This window comes from Cryptotermes secundus, unplaced genomic scaffold (genome assembly GCF_002891405.2).
Source record: "Cryptotermes secundus unplaced genomic scaffold, Csec_1.0 scaffold2648, whole genome shotgun sequence".
Taxonomy (NCBI): domain Eukaryota; kingdom Metazoa; phylum Arthropoda; class Insecta; order Blattodea; family Kalotermitidae; genus Cryptotermes; species Cryptotermes secundus.
In genome coordinates, this window is record NW_019736444.1 from 260,266 (window position 1) to 273,146 (window position 12,881).

At 44.2% G+C, this 12,881-nt stretch overlaps 1 protein-coding gene across 2 annotated transcripts in view; it reads right to left on the reverse strand.

Annotated features, from left to right (window-relative positions):
- Window positions 1–12,881, reverse strand: part of LOC111870000 (mucin-12) — a 342,323-nt gene that overhangs the window by 137,780 nt on the left and 191,662 nt on the right. For both annotated transcript variants that reach the window (XM_023861920.2, XM_023861921.2), the window contains exon 3: window positions 10,549–10,672. In XM_023861920.2, coding sequence (XP_023717688.1) covers window positions 10,549–10,672 — 124 coding nt within the window. The remainder of the gene's footprint in view (window positions 1–10,548; window positions 10,673–12,881) is intronic.

Consider the following 12,881-nt stretch of genomic DNA (forward strand, 5'->3'; position numbering starts at 1 on the left):
ACTTCACTTCACTTCACTTCACTTCACTGCAATTTTTTTTCTTTTTAATTATTTCCACCCCAACTTCACTTCGCCTCATTTATCACTTTTCTAACCCTTTGCCTAAAATTGCTTGGTTTACAGGACAGAGTACCTAAAGCATCTGCAGGCAGTTGGTTCCAGAGCTGTATGGTCCTATTTACAAAGGAGTATTTCCCGATATCTGTCCGTTGCTTTCTACTCCTAATTTTCTTGCCATGATCACCCCTGCTCAGAGAGCATGGTGTTTCTAATCTGTCACCTATAGCCTTCCAAGCCCGTTCTCCCGTGTATGCTTTGAAGAGAGCACATATGCGAGCTATCTTTCTGCGCTCTGTCAAGGTTTCCCAGTTCGATTCGTTCCTATGGTGTGCAAATTTAGCCGCTTTCTTTTGCACCCGGTCTAACGCATTTATCTGTCCCTCCCTGTAAGGAGGGAGACATTCGAGACATAAAATCGACAAATATCGATAAACGTTCACTTCCGTTTAATGTTTTAATTTTTAATATTAGAATCTTATTAACAGCTCCGAAACGTAAAAGACAATGTAGACGCAAAGGTTCTTTATGAGTGAGAATACAGAGTAGGAGGCCCTCTATGCAAGCTATGCGCATTCTAACACTTGGCACAAGATGGAGTGAGTAATCAACTTCTCAGCACATTTACGCCACCGAAGAGTTCATGGCAATCGCAAATAAATAAAGAGAGGTCCACAAAGTCAGTATCACCGAGAGGCGGTAAAGGGAAATTTTCCTTTTCCTTAGTAGCAATCGATTGCTGGTCATCGACTACTTTGCTGACTTTACTATTTAAATACAATCACATGATCTATGTTCTATTTCGTGTAGATCAAAATTTATAACATTCCAGCGGAGGGGCGCGGTAGCGTAACTGTTTGAGGCACTATGCTACACGCCGGAAGGTCGTGGTTTCAATTCCCGATGATATCACTTGATATTTCAAATGACCTAATCCTTTCAGCCGCACTGTGGCCCTGGGCTCGACTAAGCCTCTAACAGAAATGTGTACCAGAAATCTTCCTGGGGGTAAAGGGCGGCCGGCGGGTAAGGCTTACAACCTCAGCGCCATCTGTGAGCTGATTGTCTAGAAAATGTGGAAGCCCCGACGTCTCATAACCTTATGGGACTCCACGGCCTGTTACAGGGATAGCTTTACCTTATCTCACTACCATCTGTGAGCCGATTATCTATAAAATGTGGGAGCCTCGACGTCTCACAACTCTATGGGCCTCCAAAGCCTGTTACAGGGATAGCTTTGTAAGATCCCAGTAATTTCTTCGGAGGTCGAGAATGCCTGTACAGTGACATGAAACTGGGACAAAAAGCAGCCACAACGGGATCAATAGCAGTTTACACAACGCTTCAACGTTTGCATATGGCGTCCTGCAGTAACTTCTTTGGGGGGAGGGGGGTACGCGAAGATAAGTAACACGTTCAAATGTGGCGTCGTGGAGAACTGCGAGATGAAGGACGACGATTTCTGTGTCAGAAAATTTTGGCTCTATGTGCTTGCTATTTGCACACAGCTCGCAAACAAAATAATCTACTATGAAATTACACACAATTCAAAAGGAATTCTGATTATGTATGAACTGGAGTTTCCGTTCCATTAGCTCAGCTGTGCCACAAAAGAGTCCAGCAAATAAAATGTTCGAGCTGCAAATGGCTCTACATTTAATCGATACTATCACTCGTAAAATGTCGGCAAACAAGTGACTCTTGCAAAAGCCGCAGACACAACTCATTGATTTTTTCCGACTGTATGAGTGGAGCTCTTCATGTGACTTGCATCCCAGTGCCTCACTTCTGCGTATAGTAACTTTACGAAGTTGCCAGAAGAGACAGAGTAGAATTCGAAAACTCCTATTATCTGGAATACAACGCCGTGAAGTCCGTTTAAAATCAACCGACGTTTCGGAGGAACAAATCGCCTCCATCTTCAGGGTCTATTCTGTTTGTTACCTGCTTCACGATGGTTTCTTGCTTAGATTATTCTTCAAATCCTTAAGCTTGAGGCGACATATTTTTTCCAAAACGTCAGCTGTATTCGGCTAAATATCTCCCAAAACAGAAATCTTTTTAAACAGCTATATGACCTCAGATCCTACAGAGGAGAATCGCTGGCAGGGATTGAGAGAGAAACAGCTGTAGGAGAACCTCAGGTCCTACAAGGAGAAATCGCTGGCAGGGACTGAGAGAGAAACAGCCATAGGAGAACCTCAGATCCTACAGAGGAGAAATCGCTGGCAGGGACTGAGAGAGAAACAGCTGTAGGAGAACCTCAGGTCCTACAGAAGAGAAATCGCTGGCAGGGACTGAGAGAGAAACAGCTGTAGAACCTCAGGTCCTACAGAGGAGAAATCGCTGGCAGGGACTGAGAGAGAAATAGCTATAGGAGAACCTCAGGTCCTACAGAGGAGAAATCGCTGGCAGGGACTGAGAGAGAAATAGCTATAGGAGAACCTCAGGTCCTACAGAGGAGAAATCGCTGGCAGGGACTGAGAAACAGCTATATGAGAACCTCAGATCCTACAGAGGAGAATCGCTGGCAGGGACTGAGAGAGAAACAGCCATAGGAGAACCTCAGATCCTACAGAGGAGAAATCGCTGGCAGGGACTGAGAGAGAAACAGCTATAGGAGAACCTCAGGTCCTACAAAGGAGAAATCGCTGGCAGGGATTGAGAAACAGCTATAGGAGAACCTCGGGTCCTACAGAGGAGAATCGCTGGCAGGGACTGAGAGAGAAACAGCTATATGAGAACCTCATATCCTATAGAGAAATCGCTGGCAGGGACTGAGAGAGAAAGAAAAGTACGGGCCAACGAACAGTCGGTTCTAAGGTTACCTCAGCTTTAACATGCTTCACTTGTTTGCGGAAGATATCTTCGACTATGCTCGTGGGAAAAACTATTATGAATGAACCCTCTGGTGGTTCTCCTAGTCCCTTCAGGTAAATACGGGAATGACACACGAACCGCAGTTTCATCCGTTCCAATTAGCTGAAGGTCACAGTATAACGGTTAGCAGTCAGTCTGCGGTTATATATTTGGTTGAGGAACTATGCTACGAAACGGATGGTCGCAGTTTCGATTCCCGACGACACCGGATTTTTTTTTTCAATTGATCTATTTCTTCCAGCCGCACTATGCCCCTGAGGTCGACTCAGTCTCTAACAGAAATGAGTACCAGGAATTTTCCTTGGGGTAAGGACGGCCGGTGCGTAAGGCTGACAACTTTACCGCCATCTGTGACCTTACTGTCTAGAGAAAATGTGGGAGACTCAACATCTCACAACCCTATGGGCCTCCACGGCCCGTTACAGGGATAACTTTACCCTTTATGGGCACAGATATTTCGCTCCATGACGGTACCAGAATTATTACGAGCCCAAGAACATTCACTAGGAAAGCAATTACCTATTAATGTAAGATTCTTGCTTGGCAAAACCAGAAAATCCCTGAAAATCTTATGTGGAGTTCGCTCCCGTGCATCACATAATAATTCCATAACAGCAAAACTCAACATATAATTCAAATTTAGGACAGCGTTGAGTAACCCCAACAGGGTAAAAATTACGAGACGAGAAATCACATCAAAATTCAGTTAAATCAGTGATGAAAAACCTGATCTCCTGTGAAGGCCGCATGCTTTATAATATCACACAGCGCAGTTAATATAATCTCTTTGTCAAATTCAGTGTAAACTGATTAAGATGACAACACCAACTACCGCTGTAACCCCCTCCCGGGAAGGATGCGTAACTTCAAAAACAGTATCACTAAACACAGCTACGTTAAGAACGAACTCGGTGGTGCCTAAGCAGATGAGGCTTTATCGTCACGCTTCAGGGAACTTGCCGCGTTCTCGTAAGGAGAAGAGATGTAGAGGGTAAAAGAAAGAGGCTAGAAACGGATCTCTCAAACTGATTGATGTTTAATCTCGTAAGCAAAAGCATCAGGAAAAGGCAAAACGAATGCAGGGGGTAGGGTGACAGACAGGAATGCTAGAAACCGGAGACAAACAGCAGAGTAAGGAGCCGGATGGAGTCGCTTCAAAATCCAAACGAGAATCAAGCCTTTTCCTCTACTGTATATGCATGTACAGCATCAATGGTTCATTCCTGCGTTATACAGAGACGCTATATCAACTGTAGAGGTTAAACGATCAAGCTGAATTTGAGGTTATCACAGCGGTGAGTATACGGACTGCATCTTCTGGGATATAACGTCGTTTCGTCCAGTAACGTCAACAGAAGTTTCGGAGGAATATATCGCCTCCACATTCAGGGTCGAAAAGCAAGTTTGCTGTACGCTTCATGCTGGTTTCTTATATGGCTTATTCTTCGACCCTGAAGATGGTGATGATATTTTCCCTGAAAACGCAGGCTGAATTACACTGGACTACATAGCGTTATATACCAAGATATAATTCAAGATGATCGTGACTGGTGGGCAGGCAGGGACTTGGAAGGACTTGGCCGTTACCTGTTTCGAGGTACTAATCCAGCATTAACCTGAAGAAACAAGAGAGAGGTATACTCAGAATAGTTGGTAATCCGCCTAGATTCGAACGGAGCACATGCTGAATCCTGGTTTAGAAAGCGCTAGAGCCACAATATTCTCAATAGAAACACCATCAATGCTTTTAAAGTGACAGGAACCAATTAATATTTCGCGATGTTGTATCAACTGGTTATTTAGCGCTGAATGAGATGAGGACATTTATGTAGAGTGAAACTGGGAAGAACTGGTCGTGGTCTATTTTAAGGTACCGTATCGGCATCCGATTCGACGGGCGGAGGAAAATTACGAAGAACCTGCTGGTACAGCCGATGACCCTTATCGACACCGGAAACGTTTCCTCTCGAATACAAGTCGGACAAGTTAGCGCTTGGTTTAACCTCAGCATATATTGGCCGCGCCACAGCTCAAGCGGTTAGTCACTGGCTTCCCACTGCGGCGGCCCGGGTTCGATCCCGGGGTCTGGTCAAGTGGGATTTGTGGTGAACAAAGCGACGTTGGGACAGGTTTTCTCCGAGTACTTCGGTTTCCCTTGCCAATCTCCATTCCACCAATTGCTCCACAATCACCCTCACCTATCATTTGGGGCTGATACAATAGGCCAGAAGTGGCCGCAGTAGAAGGGACTTAGTCCCACCCCACTAGCAACAATAAAAAAATATATATATACAGTACTATACTTCAGGCCTGCACAGAAGTCAAAACGGTCTGCATTCATTTTCGCAGTAATACACGCGTATACAGCTGCAATCACAAAATGAACATTACATTTTCATTTTGTAGTACCACTCTGACCTTTTCAGAGTTCTATTATCCTTCAAAATGAACGGCTGCACACAAAACACACTACAGTGATGTGTCAGGAGAACAAATCAATATTTCATAGGTTACTTTCCAAGGTCAAGCCTCAGATGCATTAACTCAAGTTTTTCAAAATGTTAACACATCTCTGGGCGAATTTAACATAAATAATGTCAAAGCGTAGGACACAAACTTAATTATAATTCAATCTCTTTACCTTCCTGCGAGTATTACGTACAAAGACCGGGGCTGACCGTGTGAAAAATACCCAAAATTCAAACTTACATATTGTGACATGTTGCGCAAAGCCGAGCCCACCCCCCACACCAGCAGTGACGCGGCGGGTGAGTCAGCGCTCCCCTCCCACCCCTCAGCGGTAACGTAAGGCTCGCGTAATAGGCGAGTAATCACCCCGCATCCTGGCAGCTATGCGCGGTGACGTCACGAGCGGAGCCGAAGATAGCCGAGCCCCGTAACCGGGTAACTATGCAAGGCGAATCAACAGCGGTGACGTAACCGGACAGCGTGGATAGCAACAAGGGTGCCTATTACGTGGCCGTATTGTCCGATCGAGGCTACATAGGGAGCAGCGAAGGCTATTCACCGTCAGTTGTACTGTAACAGTCGCCGAGTCGAGTTGTACTGAGTCAGTCAGCGAGTCCTGGAGCTACCGCCGAGTTAGCCAGCAACTAGTCAGTTGTATTGTGGCATTTTTCAGTGTACTAATTGTGATACTGCAGATAGCAGTAATCGTCAGATTGTAATTTGGGTGATTGTGAGAGCGGATGTGAAATAAAATTCGCTACATCAAATACAGCGTGAAGTTATTTGTCGCGATATACGCCCGATACGCGACAATATCTAATGAACATGATCAGATAAAACAACAAAAATTGCAAGATTAAAAGTAAACACTTTCTTTACTTCTGATGCTCTACTTCAGTACGGACTCCCTTCACACGCCGTCATACATCCAATCGTTAACTCAGCTCTTCTGACGCTGTTTTACAATGCTGCCAATAGCGTCGAATGTAATGACGACGCACAGGAAAAGACCTGTAAGGAAGCGGTTATAGCCTGGTAAAACCCCGACGTCCCTACGTGAACTGAGGGAAACCATGTGAAACTTTATGAGACGTGGTAAAAAGTAAGTAAAGTTCTCCTTGTGCTTAACTAATTAAGCACTACGCTATGAAGGCGTATGGGGGAGATGTATACGTCCAAACTTTCTTGACCTCGGTACTAGCTGGAGGTAAGTGGTCAGCTTTACTCTCCAGCCGATTTACCCACGGGGAACGAGCTCGCGGTTGGAGGTTGGGTGGACCCCTGGAAGATGTTGAGAAAATTCTTGATCCTACCGGGACACGAACTCCGACACCTCGTTCGTCCAGCCCGTAGCCTTTATGAGAGGTGTATCTCGCCAGGAATTCGAAGAGAACACCTCTCAAATGTTAGTTACGAGCGTTAGCGTTACGCCAGCCAGAGTAACGTAGGATGTAAACGCAGCATAGGACTCCAACACAACCATCAAATGTCTACTACAGCGCATGCGTGCCTGGCACTGACCAGCACTCGCCTTTATTCGCAAGGAGGGGGAGGTGGAATAAACAACAGACGTAATGTGTATTTGCACCTGTTGAGAACTTAACGTTCCTTCCACGGCTTAATGGCGTGCTAACATATCCCAGATACACACATTTCGGTGGCGTTGTGTGGCGGTCACTGAATGGCCAGATTTCCGGACAAAGGAGGACCGACCGTTCACCCTAGCTCAACCATTAGATTTAATTATGTGAACGACAAAGTGCACAGAGCAGAACACTTTCCCACACAGTCAAATTCTCTTAAGTTTTATGGAACTAGAAGATTTTAGCCCGCCACTTTACCCTAAGTCACATGAATCCAGCCTATAAAGTCACGTATCATTTTCTTCAGACGTGTAGGTGTGTGCGCGTGACTTATACGGCGGGTTTTTGATTGGATGATTGTATTTATTGCACCTTATACATTCACAGCTCGGAATTACAGGGAATTATAGCGCTGTCGCTGATTTACACACTTTAAAAGTTCACCGTTACACACACATACACACTAGTGTTCTCAGTCTTCATTTGTCGTATCCTGGCAACGGATTTATAACCGAATCACTTTCACTTCAAATGACATATGAAGTCTTCTCTGCAGGTCTAATTCATATCACCTTCGACTGCGATCTCCAGAGCTCGACCCAATCCTCGACAACTAAATCAACCGACTTTCTTCGTCCCTTCATAACCCCTAGGAAAGGACCACACAGAAAACACAGCTTGCTTACTAATCCGTTGCCTAGCAATTGACGTCCTATTGTTGCGCGCGTACACTTCGGCGAGAATGTGTCTACCGAGTCGTTGCCTATCAATGGACCTATATGTCACAATATTATTCTCCCACCTACGCTCAGTATTCTGAAATTAAAACGCCATATCATCAAAAAGCGAAGTCAATATAATTATTACAGGAAAGAATACTGGTATCTACGGTTATAATTACCCACGTTATGCTGGCAATATAGGATTCACAGGTTCGACGTATGACGAGCTAGAAGCAGAGCCCACTGCCCTGTAAAAATATTGTACCTCCCAATAATAGTATACTACAGCAATACCTCGCATAGTCCGGATTCACTACAGTCCGGTTTGAACATTTCAAAACAAACTAAATTTTAATATAGCAAATTAAAAATAAATTCTAAAAAATTAGTATACCAAAATTATTTTTAATACATAAATGATCGGTTTCTTCCCTTTATACAGTGAAGCCTCTTTTTGCGCGGTTTATTTTTATGTAGTTTTAAAGTTATGCGATACGATACATAGTTCAAATTTTTCTGGGTTTCCCCGTTGTATATGTGTGTACCTATGCTCGGGTCGTTCGTGCCTGAGCTCCGACAGCTATCGCTGGAGGAGGCGGGGGGAGCACTACTTTAACGGAATTTTGGAAGAGCTACATCAGAAGCGTTAACGAAAATATAGACGAAGCATGGCATGAATTAACGGCAAGCAATATGAGGGCAGTATGGAAACATATCATACCTCATTGTGCAAATGATTTCATTGGTTTTGAAACTCATTTTGCTGAAGTCACTAATAACACAGTAGAAACGGGACAGCAACTTGGTTTCAACGAGTCAAGATTCGGCCACACAGAGCGCTACGCTATGTTCGTTATGTATGCTACGTACGCTTTGTACACTCTGCGACGCAGCTAATATAGGGAACAGCGTACGTAGCGTACGGAAGTCTGTGTGGCCAGTCACATTGGCAATAAAGGGAGATATTTTTCTGTTCGTATAGCGAACATAGCGTACGTAGCATGCGTCGCGTATGTAGCGCTCTGTGTGGCCGAACCTTTAGATTCCGTCAACGTAACTGAGTGCATCAAATCGAACACTAATGAAGTAGATAATGAAACATATGAACAATGGGCTTATGAAAAACGGGAGGACAACGACGACTGTGTTGAAGGGCCTGCACGAGAATTAACAGCTGAACAACTATAAAAAAAATTATTGGAATCGTTGAAACCTTGTCAGAGCATACTATGGAAGTTGATCCCAATATTGAACGTAGCCTTACAATTCACCGAACGATAAACAATGCAATTCGTTGCTACAAAGAAATGTATGTGCAGACATCAATATTGCAATTTTTAGAGACTAAAAAATGAATTGCGAAAAACATGAATTTCTTAAAATTATTTCTAATATAGACATTTTAAATTATTAATCGAGTTTTATTTATTGAAAAACGTAGATATATTTGGAACCAATTATGATTTTAGTTCCTCCACTAGTCCGGGATATTGGCGGCACCGATTACACGAACTATGCGAGGTATCGTAACAATGTGTGTTCTTCTTCTACCTTACGGCATTAAATTCTACCGAAAATATGAAATACCGGTAATCTCTTAACGGAAACCCTGTTATGCCTGTGCTTAACTACAGTAGAACTTGGTTATAACGTCATCAAAGGGACCTAAAAATAGTGTCGTTATAAACGAATGTCGTTGTAACCGAAAAGGGCACTTCCACAGTAGCCTTATGTTAGTCACGTAAAAATCTACCAAAAACCGAGTTAAAATGTTGCATTTTTTAGTGAAATACGTAGTTAAGTACAGACTAACGTAACATTAACGTGGAATTGCCCTAATGTGTAATATCAAAGACATATTACAGCGCTTTTCACTGACAATACACACCATATTTCACGAATCACTTTACCTTTCTCTTCAATGCTTAAAACTTTCCTTTTCATTGCCATGTTTTCGCTACTGCACTTCTCTGGGTTTAGGCAGGAACACTATAGGGTAAGTAGACAATGTGAGGTCCTGTTAGACGAGATTCTAGGAAAGGAATGCAGTTAACAACCTGCCGCGTCCTCTTGCACTATTCACGCAGTCCCACCCCACACCCTTGTTTTCGCATAAAACCCACGCTCCTCTTGCAGCCCGCGGTCGTATTCTTCCAGGACAGTCACGTCAGCAAGTAGAGAAAGTGAGGGTGGGCAGACACATCGACTTTCCCTAGATATCAGAGAAATTCAGGAATGAAAATGACGTTACATACGAGGTTGATGCATTTGTGCATGTCGTACTAAGCAAGGTATAAAAACCGTTACTTTATGAGGAATTAGTTCGTACCATTGAATATTTGACGCAATAGACAAGGTGTCGCAGAAACCGATGTTGCTATAACCAAGTTTTACTGTAATTAAGCACTACGCCATGAAAGCGTAAGCGGGAGTGGATGTACAGATCCAAATTTTCTTGACCTCAGCACAGTTGGACTTGACTGGTCAACTTCACGCACCGGCCACTTTACCCCCGGGGAAAGAGTCCGTCTGGACGACGTGGAGAAGAGAAAATTCTTGACCCTACAGAGACTCTAACTCCGACCCCCAGGTCGTCCAGCCCGTAGCTATACCAACTAAGTTATTCCGGCTCCAACGGATACCCTGTACCACAGGAAATTCCGTAAGAAGCGAGAGACGCTAAAGGAACTTCTTCAGTTACTCAAAAAGGAGGCATATCGGGATAGGAGCAGAACACTTCCCACATTCGAGACAGGCATGATAACTCTTCGCGGCCTCCAGTTACAACAGTACTTGCTTCTACTGTACAATCCTAATGATTAACTTGTTGAGCTTACCTTGGGGTCGAAGTTGAAGACAGTGTCACACTTGAGTGGACACTCCAGCCCACATTTGCACGTGCCTTGCGTCTGCAAGTACTCCTTCAGGTGGTCCAACGAGCTGAGTGCGGTGTTGCTGGGGCTGCAACAATATACAATTTTTATCAGGCGTAACCCTTTCAAACATGGAATTCATCTGAAGAAGACTTAAGAATTCAGTTCCTACCTCACAGGAAACATAAAGCGTCTTCATTAAAAAGATAAACCAGTAACGACATTTACGAAAGTAATCGGATTTGCCTCAGGAGGAAATTAAGATGAGATTAAAATGGGGGAATGCTTGCTACCACTCAATCCGGAACCAACTGTCTTCGTTCCTGCTGCCTGAAAACATAAAACTTAGAATTTACGAATCTACAGTTTTGCCTGTGGTTTCGTATGGGCATGAAACTTTCTGACATCAAGGAAGCAACAGACTGGGAGTGTTTCAGCACAGGAAGCCGAGAACATCTACACCGAAGAAGTTATAAAATAATACGAGATTGGAGGAAATTACATAATTAGGAGCTTCACAATTTGTACTCCTTGCTACTTATAATTCGGAGGTCGAGAAAGATGAGATAGGCAGGGTATCTAGCACGCATGGGACGAAACGAAATATATATACAGGATTTTGCGGGAAAGCGAGAATGAAAGAGGCCACTAGGAAGTCCCTGACGTAGGTGGGAGGATATTATTAAAATTGGTCTTAGATAAATAGGATGGAGCGGTTTCGTTTGGACTTATCAGGCTCAAAACAGAGGGCTCTTGTGAACACGGCAATGAACCTTGCGGTTCCATAAAATGTTAGGGCTTTCTTGCGTAGCCGAGGAACGTGAGGTTCCTCAACAGGGCTCACCTCCACGGAGTTAGAGAAATAATCGGTGTACACGGTGAGAATCTTGCGAAACGAAAAAAAAATAAGCGCTGTAGGAAAAAAGCAGTCTTTAGAAGCTAAAACTAAAGCGTGGTGCATATGTTTACCGTTCTACAGATGCTACTCACAACTCTTCCGTGTTAATATGAAGCTCCTAAGCAGTTTCAGTTTTCGCTTTACGAGTTACTTAGACCGCAAACGTTAATATTATGTGTTCATGAACTGTAAATGCCGAAAAGCAATCGTTTTAACGTTTTCAAACACACACACACACAAATTAAACACGTATGCATTAATTGTCCGCCCCTGTGAAGATTAATATGCAACGATATGACCGCCTCTGTGGTCTAGTGGTCAGAGGTCTTGGCTACAGATCCAGAAGTCCGGGTTCGATTCCCTGCGCTACCACATTTTTCTGAGAAGAAGTGGGTCTGGAACGGGGTACCCTCAGCTTCGTGTGGATAATTGAGATACTTTACTTGAAAAATAGCGACTCCGGTCTACAAGACAGAGATTAACGGCCGTGGAAATCCGTTGCGTTGACCACGCGACACCCTGTCTGCTAAAGTTGGCACTAACTTCGCCGACAAGCGGCGCTTGCTCGGTCGGTATAGTTCGCTTACGGACTAAAGCCACGGATTTCTTTTTTGTATATAACGTAACGTATGATACTGACTAGGCTACGGGCCGGACGACCGAGTAATCGAGGTTCGATTCGTGGCAGAGGCAAAAAACTTTTCTCTTCTTCATGACATCCGAATTAACTCTGGGACCTAACCAGCCTCCTATCCAATCGGTACCGGTGTAAAGCGACTGGAGCATGAAGCTGACCACTAACCTACATCAAGTGATGAGGTTACGCGTAACTGGAATAATGACTCCCCCTCCACCGACATGTCATGGCGTAGTGCTTAAACAAGCATATGAACAACTCTATAAGGTACGTATCGCACTTCTTAGAGCGATTATATTTAGTGACTATAGGCGTCATTGGCGAAATTCTGCAGTACATGTTACAGTGTTTAAAACATTTCAGGCTGCGTACTGTTATATCATTAGAAAGGTACCACAAACAGCATCTCTCTGAACACACAAGACCTTTTCTCCCGTCGAGTTGCCCACTCAAGGTATGAAGTACCCTCCAAGATGTTTCAGACAGCATTGGCTTTTTTATTTTTTTATTGCTAGTGGGGTGAGACTAAGTCCCTTGTACTGCGGCTACTTCTGGCCTATTGTACCAGCCGCAGATGATAGGTGAGGGTGATTGTGGAGCAATTGGTGGAATGAAGATAGGCAGGGGAAACCGAAGTACTCGGATGAAACCTGCCCCCGCGCCACTTTGTCCACCACAAATCCCACTTGACCAGACCCGGGATCCAATCCGGGCCGCCGCGGTGGGAAGCCAGTGACTAACCGCTTGAGCTATGGCGCGGCT